General features: G+C 39.0%; 2 protein-coding genes across 8 annotated transcripts in view; both read left to right on the top strand.

Annotated features, from left to right (window-relative positions):
• Positions 1-185: 185 nt before the first annotated feature.
• Positions 186-5,799, top strand: lg24h7orf57 (linkage group 24 C7orf57 homolog). 2 transcript variants are annotated; one of them, XM_044109718.1, is made up of 8 exons: positions 186-332; positions 1,225-1,297; positions 1,421-1,594; positions 2,426-2,513; positions 2,695-2,824; positions 3,626-3,690; positions 3,783-3,880; positions 4,089-5,799. In XM_044109718.1, exons 2-8 carry the CDS (start codon positions 1,255-1,257, stop codon positions 4,145-4,147), a joined length of 657 nt encoding a protein of 218 aa, XP_043965653.1. In that variant the 5' UTR covers positions 186-332; positions 1,225-1,254; the 3' UTR covers positions 4,148-5,799. The 2 variants fall into 2 exon arrangements, with proteins under 2 accessions (XP_043965653.1, XP_043965655.1); XM_044109720.1 differs by having other exon boundaries at positions 203-332; positions 1,232-1,297.
• LOC122827033 (plakophilin-4-like) overlaps positions 5,134-17,517 on the top strand; it is a 33,477-nt gene continuing 21,093 nt past the window's right edge. Inside the window, exons 1-7 of one of the 6 annotated variants that reach the window (XM_044109529.1) lie at positions 5,134-5,274; positions 5,479-5,561; positions 5,660-5,715; positions 7,638-7,811; positions 15,703-15,815; positions 16,792-16,826; positions 17,298-17,402. In XM_044109529.1, coding sequence (XP_043965464.1) covers positions 5,710-5,715; positions 7,638-7,811; positions 15,703-15,815; positions 16,792-16,826; positions 17,298-17,402 — 433 coding nt within the window. In that variant the 5' untranslated portion in view covers positions 5,134-5,274; positions 5,479-5,561; positions 5,660-5,709. Of the gene's footprint in view, positions 5,275-5,478; positions 5,562-5,654; positions 5,716-6,709; positions 7,070-7,637; positions 7,812-15,702; positions 15,816-16,791; positions 16,827-17,297; positions 17,403-17,517 lie in introns of those variants that run through there. The other 5 variants (XM_044109532.1, XM_044109530.1, XM_044109531.1 and 2 more) reach the window with 5 other exon arrangements.

Here is a 17,517-nt window from a genome sequence, read left to right as displayed (position 1 = left end):
AAAAAAGTATTTTTGAATTTTACATTTTTCTATACTTTTTTTAACCGCAGATCAAAGATCATCTATCCATTTATCCAAAAGAGGTTGCTTAACACAGAGTTCTCACTCTCACCGCATTATCGTGCATCATAAACCTACAGTCCATTCGGGGGGAAAAAACTCACACAGTGTACGGTGTCGTTTCACTTGACGATCTCTGATTTGTGAACAGGAAGTGAGCAGCAGGTGCCACAGGAAGCTGTTCGCTCTGTGAGGAGGATAGAAGGAGCCGTCGGCTTTTACCTGCAGCAACCCAACTAATCAAATACAAAAAAGCACACTGCAACATTAGAGTAAGAAATATTTATATTTTCTTATTTATTTTTTAGCACTTTATTAAAAAAACTAGCACAATTTCATTGTAAAAAAATGGGGGGATAGCGATGGAAACTAGGCGGCTAACTCGGTTAGCAACGCTTTGTTAGCCTCTTATCTCAGTAATTTATTGCTCACATTAGCGGTGAAACCTGAGCCGGGTGATGTAAATTATGTTACGGCAAAATAAACGTTTTATGTACGTTTTAATCTACTTTAAGTAAAACTATGGAAATAAAACCGACGGTAGTTAATGAGTAAATCTTGAGCGCTATTTGCTCATTTACATTTACTCACCATGGCCAGATTTTACATTTTATCTCCATGCATCTGTTTATCCATCCATCCATCCATCTGCATCCATCTGTTTATTCTTTTGCATGGATGTTGTCATCCACCCATCTGCTTTAATCGCTATCCATTCATCCATTCATAATCTATAAATCATCCAACCAATCATTTTCATCATTTTGTTCATCCTCTCATCCATACCTACGTTCATCTATTGCACATATTTATCTGCATGAATCTGGCCAGTTTATTTTTCCATCCATTGATTTGTCAATGTTTCTTTGATTTATACATCATGAATCTCTGCATTTCTATTAAAAATATTAAAAAATAGACTAATAACTCTGATCGCAGCTATTGTGTAATACCTCTGACCTTTTTATAAACCTTGTAGAACCATGCATCATAACTGTTTCTATTTAAAGCGATAAAATATAATAAAATTCAGTTTTAATCATTTTTTTTATTGATTTATTTAAACGCTACAGATGCTCATTCATTTAATTAAAAAGTATTTTATAGTTTGTTTTTGCCTTTTTTTTCTTGTGGCAGTTGTGAATTTAAAATGTTTGTATTTAGTTTGTAGATTTTCTTTCGTCGTCAGCTAAAATGAGCGCTGCTGTACCCAACCATCGAAGGACCAAACCCGGAGGTAAGACTGGTTATAGTTTGAAGACTGTTTGTGACAATAAAACCAGTAGAAAAATGAAACTATTTTCATCTGAGAGCCACTATTTGTCATCTTAATGAAGGTCATGCTTGTATTTTTCTGCAGGCATAAAGCCTGGAGCTGCGAACAGCGGCGTGTCAGGACCCACCTCCCAGATTCCCGGCCTCTGCCAGACCGCCACCGAGAGCGCGGAGGTGGAGAGGACCAGCGGGCGGCGAGTGGGAATATTTGAGACCGACTCGGACTACGTCAAGCTGGCGAAGCAGGGAGGACACAAAGGTGAACCAATAAACCACAGATTTAAAATTACTGATCAGTTCAAGAGTTACTGACAATAATCCAAGTTGATCATAAAGAATATCTTTCACTATTTGGTTTAGTATCTGTTTGTTTCCCTCCCAGCGTTCAGAATTATCTTAACTTTATGATCAAGCCCATTGCAATAAGCAAATAATTTATTAATCGCATGAAAAGTTAAAAGAGCTCAACAGTTTCCATTCTGACTAATATTTTTTGAAGATTAATTTTGTTTCCAGAGACATCATAATGAATTTTATTTATGGTTTTGTTTGAGTGTGGATTTAATTTTGTTTTATTTGTTTTTGGTATTTAAATTATCTTACAAAATAACGAAATAAATACAAAAAAAGATGGTAAATAAAAAAATTACTGCAACTAATAAAAACAAATGATTGGAAATTAAATAGAAAATTAAATAGTGATAATATTAAGTGTTCTTTACAAAATGAAAGTTTATTGCTCTTTGAGAACTTGCATTATTATCAATATATTATAAAACAACAATATTAGGTTTTATTGCTATAATTTCTGGAACAATTTATCATCCAGTAATATTAGTTATTGTGACAGGCCTACTCATGATGCATAAGCAGAAAATGGGAAATAAATGTGTATAAAACGTTATGAATTCTCATTTTTACTCATCATTTTGAAACAATTCCCGACTCTGAGAGGTCGCAGTAATTATTTGGCCACTGAGCTGCTTTAGGTGTGACTTAAACCCCTTCTGGTGTTTTCAGAGCAGAGATAAGGGTTATTACCGCCTGCAGAGTTTTAGCTTCAACAGGAATGTTTCCCTTCCTGCTGCAGGCTTATTGAGTCATGATGTTGATGACGATGACGCACCGAAGAAAGCCTACAACCCGCCCAACTGGTTCGGAGGGGATGAGTCAAAGAGGTAAGACGGGCCAGACGCTGATTTAGAGGAAAACGTTTTGTAGGAAAAGTCCAGAGGAAAGGAAAATGAAATGTTCCTGAATGCTCCGTGATCGTAACGTCTGTCACCCGAGTGTTGCGGCTGCAGGCGAAATGTTCCCAGAACCTTCACATGGATTGTCATCGTGGTTTTGTGCTTTCAGCGGAAGCAAAGCCTCGTCTCCTGACAGCCAGATGAAGGCGGGCAGGCAGCCTCTGGCTGCTCCCTTTGGCACTGATAACAATTCCTCCTGGGAAAGAGAGACTGATAGTTTTTCCCATGGTAAAGAGAAGGTGAATGGACCGAACTAGTCACTCCCCAACATTCATGCCACGCAGACGCCACTCCATCTTTTGTTATTGCCATTATTTCAGTTTTTATCACGGCTTTCCTTCATTTTCCACCTTCATTTTTCATCCCTGCATTTGGAAATTGTTTCAGGATTTGATCCTCCGGAGGGATTTTGTTGTTTCCTGGGAATTTGGAGGGGAAACATTGGCTCAGTGATTGCAGTTCTCTCCAATATTCCAGCTGGTTCTAATCTGGGAAAACTGGATTACAGTGATGTGCAAAAGTATTCACACACACTTGAAGTTTTTCCACATTGCAACCACAGGTTTCACTGTATTTACTGGGACTTTATGTGGAAGAAATGTAACTTATGGTTTAGTTACAAAGAAAAAACTGCAACGTGTGGTGCATTCAGAGGTCACTTTATTAGTAAGTAAAGTTCAGCTTTACCTTCTGCTCTGCTGCATAAAATCACAGTTAAACACATTCAGGTTTGCGGTTGCAGTTTGGAAAAATGGGAAACGGTTCACAGAGTGTGAATACGTTTGCAGGTTGCTGAGTTTCTGGGTTAAAACTAATAGATAAATCATCATTTTAAAATGTTCTGGTTGGTTTTATTTTTAACTGCATGGCAGTTTTGTTTTTTTTCTTTAAGTTTTCCTTCTCTGCTCTGCTTCCCTGATCTTTCCCCAGCCGCTCATTTCTCCATGTTTGGTAACTTGGTGAATCCCTGTAGTTCTGCAGCCATCAGTCGGGCTGTTGCTGCTTTTATGACTGAATCTGGATGATGTTTCAATCTGCAGATGTCTCCAGATGATGCAGTTCTGCCTATGGAGGGTCTGACCATGACCAACAAGTATAAGAGAATGTAAGAACTTGTTCCTTTCTTGCATTTACTGACATAAACTTGATTTATTTGGAAGGTTTTAGGTTTGATAACGTGATTCTCTCTCTCCTCAGATCCTACGATAAGAAAGCTCCTCCGGTCAGCATGTCCAAGCTGCTCAGTCACGGCTACATGGAGAAGAAGAAGTCTGGAAATGATGACGATACTTCAAGTACAAACATTTTTATAGTTTAGCAAGAAATAAAATCTGAAGTCGGGAAGAAACTGATTTGGTTACATAAAATTAGGCCATAAATCTTTCAATTAATTTCACTGGAAATGTGTGAAAATAACACCTGAATAAATTATTAATGTGTTGCTAATGCTGCTGACGCTGCATGCAGGGTTTAGATTTGTTGTTTTCTGTGTTCGATCTGCAGGTGTGACTTCAGAACAGACCAGCACCGTCATGACGGAGGATGTGGATGATCTGGATTAGTTTGCTCAGGTTCTGGTTAGCAGGAACATTGGGGCTGTTCTTTAAGGTTCTTCTCCCCCCGATACGGGTGTGAACACACCTCTGCACCCTCTTATGTTTTACTCATGTTTATTGTAAATCCACTGACTGTTAGGTTTTGTACTCATGTTTATGCAAAGGTACTGTCTTTATTATTTATTGCTTTAATTTGTATAGAAGGAAGAAGAAGAAGAAAGGAGTGTTTCTGAGTAGTGTAGTCAGTGTTGGTGACTTTTTGTGTTTTGTTTCTGTGCTCGATTTGAAAGCAGGGCTGGAATCCAACAGCTGCTGGTTTTTACTTTTGAGCCTCGTTGCTGTTCGCTTCCCGCCCTGGACGTATGAAGATCGACTTGGTGACGTTTCAATGTTTGTGCTGATGATTCGTGGTTCCAGTGTCGTGAAGTATTATTTGCTCGGCTCGGTGTGTTTTATTTTATTTTCTGGCCGAGGCGACGCGTACGATCATCTGTCGAGACGGCAACCCTGCAGCTGCGATCACATGATGAAGTGAAAACTGACGGCCGGAGACGCTGAGGTTTGTTTGAGTAAAAAGGAGCCAGATGTTTTTATTTCTTTCTTTCCTTTGATCGTACTAATTAAGCGTCCTAAATGAAGAATTGTATGGCCTCACTGCTGTGTTTACCTGCCAAAATAATGATAGTAAATCAGACGAAGCTGAAGCAACAGGCTTTAACTGCTTTAGTGCAAAAGGGCCAAGCTTGTTTCGCTGTGAAATCACAACATTCCCCTTTAGCCATGACTAAATGTAGATTTGCTGTAGGATTTTGACTAAAGACACTTGAAGTTTGAAGCTTTTTTTTTTTTGCATTGCTTGTCTGAAAAATCTCTAAATCTACAGTAAAATCATCTTAAAAGGTTTAAAATTGCAATGCGACTTAAAAAAAATCTTGACACCTTGTCGTTTCTGCTTCTCTTTGAGACGAATCCTTCAAATCAGCAGAGCAGAGGAGTGAGCAAAGCCATTAGGAACGGGCTGACATGTTCCTGGAAGGTGGAGCAAAGTGATCTGAAAGTGCTGCAGCAGACAATAGAGGTCTGCTGTTCCTCCTCTCTTTGTCCCGTTACTTTGACTGCCAGGACTTCAGGAGGTAATGCATCCCTGTCTCGCTTTATAAATGCCTTGACTTGCCTCACAGTTGTCATTTTAAGGCATAACTGAGCTGGGAGTTACATCCTGTTCCTTAAAACTGGAATAAATCCAACTAATTAGTCGTAGAAACAATTTGAGCTTTTACTGCTAAATATATTTTATCTGTAAGTGTTAAATGTTGACTCTGGGTTTTACTTTGCAGTGTGAGGAACTGGGAATGTATCATGTTCTGAACTTTCCTTTTTGAAGTACAGGTTTATTATTTATGAGCTGTTAAATATTCAGGTAAACGTTCTGTCTGGTTTTTCAGTTTACAAAGAAGCAGTAGGAACCTTTAGTGGCTTAAAATATCTTCTTTTCGCTTTTTCTTGTCAAATCTTAAGGTGGTTTTGAAAAATGCAAATATGCCGACTGAGATGGAAGAAGGTTTTAAATGAAGGGAAGTTCTCCGTCACTTCTCAGTGTGTAACTTTGCTCTCACAGTATTAATTGTCACTTCAATAAATGAGCATGTGCATGTTCATGTGTGGTGGTGTTTTCCCTTTATTAATATAAACTTGCTTCAGGCTCAGTTTGCACATTTATTAAAAAAAAAGATGAAACTAAAAACTAACAGTTCCTGAAATCCAGGAAAGACTAAAGTAATATTAGCTTAGAAGCTACTTTTCCTCTAAAATCAAAGGATTATAAGCACACTTCTAGCATATTTTATATCCAAGTTTAAAATGTTTACTTAGAGACCTATTCAATAAATCAGAATATTATTGATGTCAATTTATTAAGTAAAAAGTGTTGAGATTTATCACACGTTAAATATTAGATTTTCTGTTATTAACAGTGATTTTTCTGTTAATATTAAAATTAGATTAATCATCTATAACACATTTATTTGAGTAATTATTTACAATACCCACTAAACTAACTGCTTTCTACTGGCTGTGTGGTTTTTTCATAAAACACAATAAATAAAACAGGAAATAGTAGAATAAAGTAAAAAGACAATGGAAAACGTCACTACTGAGTTTTGAAAAGTCCGGTGTCCATTTTTCCACCCATTCATTCATTCAGTCTATTTTTCCCAATTTGAATTTAAAGTGTCTAAAATTTACTGTAGTTTTTTTGCATTTACATTAATTCAACTAGTTTTATACAATAATAGTGTAGACAAGTGACTAGAAAAATAGCTTTTAATTAATTTTGTTAAAATATATTTATTTTAAAATCAATGTTGGATTAAATTGCAATCTTGACAATATTGGAGTTCCGTATAATGAACCTGATAACCTGAGCTACTAACTGGGAATCCCATAAACATCCCAGTGACCAGCACTGGTGTGTGTGTGTGTGTGTGTGTGTGTGGACATATCACGGTAAAACACACACACACACGCGCGCGCTGCAGGCTGCATCCTTCCTCGTAGCGAAGAGCTGCCGCACGACTCCTACCGCGGCCACAGCGACGCGCGGCTCCTCATCGATCCGTCGATCGGAAATAATCCATAGCCGCATGGTGACGTCACGCCGCTGTTAACCGGCGCTCGTGGCTGGGTGCAGCCTTGACTTCAGGGATGGATGCGCGCGTTTGACTCCTCTGCTTCTTCTTGCACGAGGGGATTGATTGGAAGAAAAACAAAAAAAGGGGCAAATTATAATTGCACGACAAGCGCGAGGACGTGCACGCGGCTGTCTGTTTGTGACGTCGGCGCGGTGGGGAATGGAGTAGCTGTCACGGAGGAGAGGATGGAAGCGGACTGAGCCAGCTGTGGCCTGCTTCTAACAGCAACATCTGGCCGGTGAGTCGCGCTCAGCTGCGGGCGAGCAGCTCTGCTGGCTGCCCGGGCTCGGGCGCTCTGAGTCGGTGTGACCTCGTCCTTGGCTGCCGGATGGTGAATGAATGATGGAGGATGCAAGGTTGACCGGGAGATGCATGCAATCCCATGCATCGTGCATGCACACCTGTTAATACATAAAGGCAGCAATGATGTGTGTTGAGACGTAAAACACACACAGAGAGGAAGGAGGAAGGACGCAGCCTGCAGCGCTCTGTGTGTGTGTGTGTGTGCAGTTCCTGTATGTGTGGAGAAATTTGTACCTGCATGCACAAATGACGGGTTAAAGATTAGAAATGAAAAACATGCATAGGGGAAAATGGAATAATCATCTTTTTTCTCTTCGTGTCTCTAGAGGAATTTAAAAAGCACAACCACACCGTAAGAGGGGAATTTATTGCAGGAATATCATGAATTCTGGGATATTGCAACATCTCAAAAGCTTAATCCCTGCAACTGAAACACAGTGGTTCCCTAAAATTATATTACCGTGATTTTCTGTGCATTAACCCTCATCCTGACCGTCCTGCAGGGTCAGAGGGGGAGCCTGCAGCAGCCAGCCGGATCTGTGGGGGATATGGAGGAAGGCGACGCAGAAGGGGAAGGACCCATGGTGGTCAGAGAAGGTCCAAGCCGCCAAGGCCTCCAGTCAGAGTCCAGCGCCGCCACAACAACCACCAACCTCCTGGCTTCTGTTAAAGAGCAAGTAAGATGCTGCTGTCGCTCATTTCTTCCTTCTTTTTGAATGCAAACACCACCTTGGCAGCTTTATGGTGTGACTTTGCTAATATTTTTAATTTTAGGATGAAAATTTGTCAGAATTGTGATGAATCTGTGATTCTTACAGGAGATTTTCCATCACATTCAGCATGTTTTCTGGTTATTTTGAGTCTTAAGCTCAAGATCACATCAAAATAACTCAAGAAATGTAGAAATATTATCTTCAATAACTTTATGTTATTAGGCTACAAAATTCAACTGTACTATGGTGTGTTTGTCTTTAATCCTGCAGTTTTGTAGTTTCTTTCACTTCCTGGTAGTGGTGGGTGATATGGATTTAGACTTTTATTTAATAAAAGTTACAATTAGATCTATTTAATACTTTTTTAGGGATGCACCAATACTGTTTTTAAAAAACATTCCCGTTTGTTTTCGGATGCAAGTCACATAAAGAAGTGTGATTTATTTCACTAAGCTGCACACAGTGCCTGCAATTAATCATGTTTTCAAATTTATTGATATTTATTGACATCATTGGAAAAAACGGGAAAAAATAGCAATTCAGACAGGTTTGTTGGGTTTTAAACATCAGTAGTTGGAATTTATTGTGGAAACAATAAATCTAAATTCTAGTCATGATAAGAAATGTTTCACCATAATGTCCAATTTGTGTTTTTTGTGTTTTGTGTTTATCTAAGGAATACCCTGATTGGATGAAAACGTTGTCTGTTATTTGTTGGCGATGTGGTTTATTTACATTCGCTTTGCAGTTGCTTCCATTTTCACATCTTACTTTGCATATGAAAAACATGAAATTTCACAACTTTTTGGCTTTTCTTGTGTTCCGTACATGCCGATCTGGAACTTCAGATGCCAAAAGTGATTGAGTGTGAGATACAAAAACTCAACACCACAAATTATTGTTTGTTTACAAAGATTTATGCGCTCATCAATTTCACTGCACATTCAGATTGGTGACGCGAAGAAAACGGCAGAGAAATTTGAGCAAAATTTGAGCAAAACTTGAGCCATTTCTTGTCATTTTGCTTCTTTTCTGGGTCGTAGTTCAACCTTGTCTTGTTTTTCTGGAGTTCCATACAAGTTTTAAGCAGTTTTTAGCTGTGGTTGTAACCTGAGTTGCCCAAATGTACACTGTAAATCCAGGGGATTATCTCTATTTGAGGATGAAGTGAAAATGAATTGCGGTGCTGAGTCACACAAATCTGCACCTTAAATTCTATTAAAAGCCTCATTAATAATTTCTTCTGCTGCACTTTCTTAATTCAGCACCAGGAGAACGATGTAGCGGTGCAGAAAAACCTGCGTATGGCATGAAATGAAAAGCTAAAGATGCAGTTTGCACCAGATCAGAAGGAGATATTTGTTGTTTGCCAGCAGGAATTTAAATGAACAGTGACGTCATGCTGCTGTTTTATTTTCTTTGCTTTATAGCTATTTTAAGTTAAATGCCAAACTTCTTTTTTATTGTTTTTTGCGGCTGGTGCTCCCTGAAATGGCTCATATTTGCAGGAAAACAACAATCCCAGCCTTAGAGGACAGCCTCCGTCTGTCTCGCTGTCCCTGCTGTTATGTTTAATGCTGATTTATATCCATTCAGCATGGGAGTCTTTCTGTTCTCCTCCTCTTAATTATACCTGGACAGTAGCCATGTTCTCTGCTCAGTCCCTGGGCGTGCTGCTCTGAATCAGGCGCTCTGCTATTTAAAGGCTTGTGATGTCTAAGAAAAGAGAGTCAGATCCGATGTTTAATTTGCAGTTTTTAGGATGCAGATTGTGCCTAAATCTCAGGAAGACGGTTCATGTTCATCAAGAGCAAACATTTTCTGCACATGCATTGGTCTGCAGGTAGAAACTTTAGATCTAGAAACTCAAACTTTATTTAGCTTGTTTTAAAAATCCAAAATGTCTTCTTAGTGGTTGAGTAGTTGCAGACATGTCACTGTTTCTGTTGAGCAGGTGAAATACGATCCAATGTTGCAGAGTGGAATAAACGATCTGTGTGCAGAAGGGTTAAGTCAAGGGCACTTCTGTCGGTTCTGATTGATCTACACTCAGAGACCGTTTATCAATAGATCTGGTAGATTGCTTAATGTCCTGTTTTCTTGGGTCAAAGATGTTTGTGTTGTGAACCATTTGCCAAAAAACTTACTGACTTCATTGCTCATAGTCTGCTGTATTTTTATTTTCAAAGAAAATTTAAGTCAAACTCGAATGAAGGATTGTCATGATGATACATTTTGCTCAACAACAAAGTTAGAATATAATAATAATGGCAAAATAATGCAAGTTCACTCTCAACGACAACTAAACTTATTTCTAATAAACTTTTAACTCTGGAATTGTAAGACATTTTAGATATATAAGATAAATAAACAAAACAACAAATAAAATGGATACTGGAGTCTCTGGCTATTTGAGATCAAAGCACCAGAGTGGAGATTTATGTCATCAGTCTTTGGTAGAAAAAGAGAGAAAAATGAGAAAAACAAAGAATTGTATAAATAAAATGATTGTGCTTGTTTTTATTTGTCCTGCAATGAAGTGATTTATTGCTCATTGTGACGCAGCCCCGGTTAATTTCCAATTAAGGGCAAAACTGACACTTGAAATCTAAAATTGGACATTTTTGAACTTCCAGTTAGGTTGTTTTGTGAGGAAAACTGTTAGAAACTTTCAGGGGATCAGAAGAAAATGACATCATTCTGTATTGTGGATTTTGTCCTGAGGACTTGTCCAAATTGAGACACATTTCTATTAGATTTCTCTGGTTAGAAGATGAAATGTACAGATGTGAAGCAGGAAAACCCACCTTCATAAAGCCAACATGGCCACGGCGAAAAGCCTGGAGCTCCTAGAGGCCAAACGTTTCATCGTGTGACTTGTTTCAGGCAGCTGAGCAGCCTGGGAAGAGAAAATAAAACAAAGTTGCTTTACGTTTCTCTGCGTCGGTGCTGCTGAAGCGTCAAATCTTCCGCCTGCAGTTCCTCCATAGAAATGTCAAATTAGAGGTGCTAAATGGAGCGCATCAGTTATTGCCTTCTATTGTGTTCAGGGCCTGATGCTTTTCCACTTTGCTCCCGTTTAGCCCATTAAAAGTGGGAGAGTGATGGATGTGAGCAGGGAAATATCAAACGGGCCGACTCGGAAACTTGAAACTCCACAGAGGTGTCAGTTTGATTTTGTCACTTCTTCAGCAAACAGAGGGATCGATCTGATGTTGGGATAACAGCCTGCAGCCGTTTCCGCTAAATGAAAGATGAGAATCGTGTCTGAATTGGGTTTTGAAACGGTGCAGGGATCAAAAAAAATACATCCAACTTTTCTGGAAACTGAACTCAACTTACAAAGAGGAATGTTTGAAAATATATCCTGTCCGATTCACTTCAGGTTTACATCAATCCAGTTCTTTATCTTGATTTACTGCAGTTCAGTTTGATTGAAATAAATTATTTTAATCAGCTAAATTCACATTATTTTAATTTTATTCAGAGTGCATCATTTCCCAGTTCAGTTCACTTTGGGTTAGAGCTGTTCAGTTTAAGCCAGTTAGTTCAAAACCGTTCAGTTCAATTTAGATCAGTTTAGTTAAATCCAATCTGTCTCAGTTCAGATAAGTTTGGTTCAATCCAGTCCAGTTCATCTCAGCTCAGATTGGTTCAGTTCAATTCGCTTCAGTTCGATTCTCAACAATTGGTTGGATTCTCAATTCACCTTACAAGACAACTAGAGACAATTTATACAAAATTAAATTCAATCCAGTTCAGTTAATCCAGTTCTGTTCAATTCAGTTCATTTACCTTAAAACACATTACAAGGCAAGTGGATCCTCAGTTCACTAGTTTGTATCACTTCAGTTTAATTTAATTCAGTTTATCTGAAATTAATGCATTTCAGTTCACATCAGTTTGGATTTCTTCTGTTTAATTTACAGTTTTTAATCTCATTGGACTTTACAGATGAACTGGAGTCCATGCTTTTCCCAGACTGCGTCAGAATGGAGGCATTGCCCGCCTCGGCTGTTTGCAGGGGTGGTTTTCTGTCCCTGAGCTGACAGCAGCAGGCTGTTGCTCTGCAGGCCAGATCCCAGATGAACGTGATGCAAAAAGAACATGCATGCTCATCAAAAAACACACACAAGATGTATGAGGCACTCAACAAAACCACAACAACCAAGCCACTTCAGCGCTTCTCACCCTGAGCTGGGTTTCAATGAAAGGAGCCAAGAAAGCACGCTCCACGTCGCAGCAAATTACCAGCACAGATGCTGGTAATTTGGTGATTTGGAGTCGTCTCTCCAAGGTCTAAGAAGATTTCTTGGATCCTCCATCTTGCTGCACTGTGGCGTCACTCTGTGATGTTCTTTGCAGATGCGGGTCCGCCTCCACCTGCCTCATCCACTTACTGACGCGTGTCCGCCATTAGAGGAGGAGTGTACTTGTTGCTTTTAGTCAGATGGCTGTGAAGAGACTGGAAGTGCTTTAATGTATCGGAGGGTCGCAGGTGGAGGCGTGCAGAGTGGGATGATGGGAAAACAAGAGAAGGGTAAACAGAGCAGAGGTCTGATGATGACGATGTTACTCTCAGGATTTCATCCAGTTACAGGATGGCAGCCTGGAAAACATGGAAATACCTGGAAATACCTGTAAAAATACCATTGAAAACATTGATTCCAGACTGTTTTATTTTAGTGGGACAATTTGTAAATCCATCCATTTCTTTTTGTTTTATTTTGTATTTATATTTTTTCTATATACTTAAGGGATTTCTGGATTGGGATCACTGGATGGTGCAAGATGTGGAAGCGTTCTTCTCTTTCTTTATCACACGTTCCTTCACGATAAGTCGCTCGTGGAAAATATCTGCCACTGCAGCAAAATTAGCCTGAAAATGTTCCAGCTGGCTTTGTCACAAAGCCTTAGCGATGGAGTTTGCAGAAGCCAGAGAAGTAGGCCGAACATTTCATGGATATCATAGATGCGGCGTGGATAAACCAAACTGCTGGGCCAAGATTAGACACAGCAAACGGCAGAGGTCTGTGCTTGATGCGACTCGATAATGGGGCGGAAAAACAGGCTGTGACGGCTCACAGTAAGCTGTGTCGGATCGTCCGTCAGAGCCCCTCAGCTGGTGCGAGGAGTCGCCTGGCACGGCTTTATGTTGGCCTGATGCTGTGCCGTAACTCAGCCAGGCTAAACAAGCAGGCCTGTGTGCTGTTGTCCTGTCTCTGCAAAGCTTTAGGGTGATGTAAGGAATGCAGGAAGACAGCAGTGCTGTGACAATAAGCTGCATGCTTTAAGCTCCAAAATTTGTTTGCTGGTGTGCAGCTTTAACTGGTGAACTCTCACATTCACCAGCTCTGTTTACAATCTGGGGAAATTCTTCTGCCTGTAGTGGACATCGTGTTAATCATGTTGATTATTGTTTGAACACAACAATGAGACACCAGATGGCAACAAATATGAGTTTCTGATGGATTTATTGGAAATGAGAATCCTTTGAAAACAGACAAGGTTTATTTAGAGGATTAGTATTAATTACAAAGTGCCATTTTATAGCAGAATCAAGTTACTGTCATAAAAATGCTTTAAATATCAAATCTGACTTAAAGAAAATTGACTTTGTAATTTAACGTCTTCAAATTGGGCCTCTGTCTCTTTAAAAACAATTTCCGCCTTCAGGAAGTCTTTGCAACATGGCTCCAGTATTAACCTTTTTGCAACATTTTAGCAGCATTTCACTGAGAAGTAGCTCGTATAATGAGTTCAGAAAATGTGATCTTGATTCGAGCTCCTGAACTAGACCATCACTGAATCTGTATCAGTTTGTTTCTGCTTTTCTCAGTTTTATCCCCAGAAGTTAGTCACCTGTTTCAAGCTGCTATAAAATTTCCATCACCATTCATCTAGTTTAAAGTCATTTCAGTGAGATTTCACAGCTTCTTGCTTGCAGGAAAGACAAAATCGATATTTAACTTATTAACGTAGCGCTCCTAAATGTTTTCCACTCCTGAATAATCTTTATTACGGTGGAAGGATGGGAATCAAATTGTTTCAAAATGACTTTACAGTTCTTCACAAATAAATAGGCTGTGAGAGTTGCTTGTTCTTCAAGGTCATTTCTGATTTCTTTCCACCTTGACGTTGTATTAAAGCGCCATGCTAAAACAATAAAACAAAAAACAGAAATACCACATGATTAAAATATAATTACTTTGAATCTTGCAGCAGAACATTTCAAGTAGAAACGATGCATGAATGCTGTTACAAAATGGAGGTTACATTTCATAAACACGACTAAAACGTAAAAAAGCTTTAATGAAAGTCAATTTGTCATCAGGACAACATTTTGCAGCAGATTACAGCAGCCGACTGCGAGCATCAAGAGCTCTGAGTCCACAAACATCTGTCCAATTAGCGAGGATCAGAGAATCAACACTGATTAAAAATGCAAAATTACTCCTGAGTGTTCAGCCTCCTCATTGAGATTATTGATGTTTCATGCTGTTACAGTTAAGATGATAATGCGTCCACTCAGGTGTTTGAAATAAAGTCGCTAAACTCTCGGAGTTGGTTTTTGCTCAGAGAAACGGACTGGCTGCTTCTGAAATCAGGCCAGCTTTGCTATTTTCATCGTCGTCATCATCATCATCAGCAGCAGCAGCTCGATGGCTTTAGCATGTTGGTGAAAGAAATGAGAGAAAAGCTCGTTCATGGCTGACCCAAAAACAAAAAGGAAATAGATGAAAAGCTGGCATGTGTGGATTTAAAAAGTCTTTTGTAGTTTCAAAGGGATTATGATGTAAAAGACCAGGATGGACTGTTGCATGATCTTAAAGAGGACATTGATGATTGAAAACCATCCAATTCTGCAAAGAAGAGTGGGTCAACAATCCTCCACATCCATCTAAAACACTGACTGCCTGGTTTTCAGAACATTTGATGGCATTTGTTGCCTCCAAGGATGGAACAGCCAGTTATTACATTTAATTTGGAAGTTCTTTATGGTTACATAAAGCCAGATTGATTTGAATAATTAGTCCCAAAAACGTGATAGATTATTGAGTTTCTGGTCTTATTTCTAAGATGGAGCCCAACCATCCTGCACTGAAAGTTTATTTTAGCTGCTTGTGTCTAAGATCCATGTCTCACGAACAAATTTAGAGACTTTCCGTGTAGTTTTTCCTTTTCTTTGCCTCCACAGATTAGCATAAAGCCCAAAAACCCAAATCTGCTTCTTCATTTGGTAAACCATCATTTAAGAACAACCTGTATGACATGTATTGCAAATATTGAGACAAAGCTTAGCTTTACAATCCCTAAAATAAAGAAAATGTTAAATTAAAATAGTGTGACTAAACACAGAGCGATGCATATTACACTGAACCATGTTTATAAGCCAGCCTGCTACCAACACACTTGCAGCCAATAGATAAATTAATTGCTCTGTAAAATGCATATAAAATACTCATCATAAAATGAAAACAGGTGACAGCACATACCTGTCTGGGTTGCCTAGTGACAGCTGCTCAGTCAGCTCCTGTCCAGATTTCTGTTCCAGATAACGTCCTCTAAATCTCTCTCAATGTCTGATATATTTTTAGCATAAAACCACGAAGCATCCACGCTCACTTCCTTCCCGTTACATATATATTGTTTATTTTGCTTTTAAACCAGTGCACTAGCTATTTAGCTAGTGTCAGAATCCTATTTCTTCTGTAGAAAATAGATTGAAAAGGAAAAGCTTCTATCACAGAGTCCAAAAAGCTGATTTTGTTTAATTCCAACTAGCATGAATAAAAAAGCTGCTGTGTTATGGAAAACGTTGGTTTGTTATTGTTCTGTTCATGTTTCGCTGCAGGAGCTCCAGTTTGAGCGACTGACCCGGGAGCTGGAAGAGGAGCGGCAGATTGTGGCGAGCCAGCTGGAGAAGTGCATGCTGGGAGCTGAGTCGCCAGCGGGAGACAGTAGCAGGTAGATCCTGTCTTTGTTTTTCTTTTTTCACGATGATTTAAATAATTTCATCTAAGAAATTCAGAATTATTTTATTTCTGAGTTCTCTAGACAATTATATTGTTTCTGTTACAGATTTCTGTTTATTTGTTTTGATCACATAAAAAGTATCTAATAATCAAAAACAACATAAGAAAAATGTTTTTTATTAATGTTGATTAAAGCATTAAACCAAACTGACTTACTGTGAAAAAACTCTTTAAAATTAAAACTGGATGTTCTCCTGTTTTAGTGATTATTTGAATCAATAAGTTAATTGATTTAAACCTGAATTAATGAAATCCTCACCTGAAAACTGCTGGTTGTATTTACTCAGGTTATTTTTGTCTGATATTAAAATTAGTTTTCTGAAACATTGAAGTGTTGCAGTTAATGTAGAAACAGAAGAAATCTGAAATCTTTTTCACAGCCCTGAAAATATTTTAGCAACTTTGATCCAGTTTGGATGGAAGAAACTGAACTATAAATTCAAACTTCTCCGCCCGGTTTGAGTTTATTGCAGTTTTATGTTATTGAATTACTCTACGTGTCCAGAAACATGATGAATGGCTCCTCAGTTCTGGGTTCGGCTTTTTGAGATGAAAGGAGTGACTTAAAACTTTTATGGCTTTGAGTCTGTAGTTACTGTAAAGTGGTTACAATCTGATAAAGTTTTAAGGTTGCGTCACAAAACAAAATGACATCTGGCAGTTTTATATAAAATATAAAACCCTTATAAACTCATTTTGTTGCATATCTTTTGGACGGGCTGCTTTCAAAACTTCATTTATTTTCCTTGTGCTTTTTGTTTAAGGGTAAAGTGATTGTTCTTTTTTAGTTGAACGAATCTTCTTCCTCCTTCCTGGTTCGACTGAACATTAATTATTCCTCTGTGATCTAATTTACCCTCTGCTCTCCTGTCTCCTCCATTTCCTCCTCCTCTTCTCTGCTACCAAAGCTCTTCTGAGAAGTCGTATGCATGGAGATCTGCAGGTATACTTCCTTATTTTTAATGTGTTATGTTAATATCTTTGCCCTCTGATTGCAGTTTGCTTCTGTGATCGTCAGTCTGAAGTTTAGTTTGAGGCTTCTTGTATTTTCCTAATCCTGCAGCTTCAGAAAGAATCAAATGTTTATAAATTTGCCAGCCGGGCGGCATCGTTTTTCCAGATGAGGACGTTTTATAGCCTCCAGAGGACTGAGGATTGCTGGCATGCAGCACCAGACGGTCAAGCAAAACAAAACAATATTTCAGCCTCTGACCATGAGCTTTGAATTGAACCATTTACTATTCTGTCAAAGATCCTTCAGCGCTATTATTTACATTATGCATCTCCTGATAATCAGTTATACAAAACCCTAAATGAAAAATTTTGCCGCTTTGACTTTAAGACGTCTTTGTGAATGTTTAGAGCATTTGAATCCAGAGATGAATGTTTGGCTAACAGGGATGTTGTGTGATAGGTGGAGAGTCTCAGGGTGTGGCTGCAGAGGCACCAGGTCGCCACCTAGTGGAGGAAGGACTGTACCTGCCTGAAGGGGACCGCGCCTCCTTGCATGACAGTGAGGGTCCGTCCACATCCACGAAACACACGGAGGGGACGCTAACGTTTCAGACAGCAGATCAGATTGTTTTCAAATTACAGTGAAGTCTTCTTGAAGATTGAAATAGTTTTTGGCAGGA

This window comes from Gambusia affinis, linkage group LG24 (assembly GCF_019740435.1).
Source record: "Gambusia affinis linkage group LG24, SWU_Gaff_1.0, whole genome shotgun sequence".
NCBI lineage: Eukaryota > Metazoa > Chordata > Actinopteri > Cyprinodontiformes > Poeciliidae > Gambusia > Gambusia affinis.
This window is presented reverse-complemented; position numbering and strand designations above follow the sequence as displayed.

Bases quoted from the DNA above. Each gene is read 5' to 3' on its own strand.
- lg24h7orf57 (XM_044109718.1), top strand. From the start codon at position 1,255: ATGAGCGCTGCTGTACCCAACCATCGAAGGACCAAACCCGGAG. The intron at 1,298-1,420 runs GTAAGACTGGTT...ATTTTTCTGCAG, and splicing joins TCGAAGGACCAAACCCGGAG to GCATAAAGCCTGGAGCTGCG. The intron at 1,595-2,425 runs GTGAACCAATAA...TTCCTGCTGCAG, and splicing joins GAAGCAGGGAGGACACAAAG to GCTTATTGAGTCATGATGTT.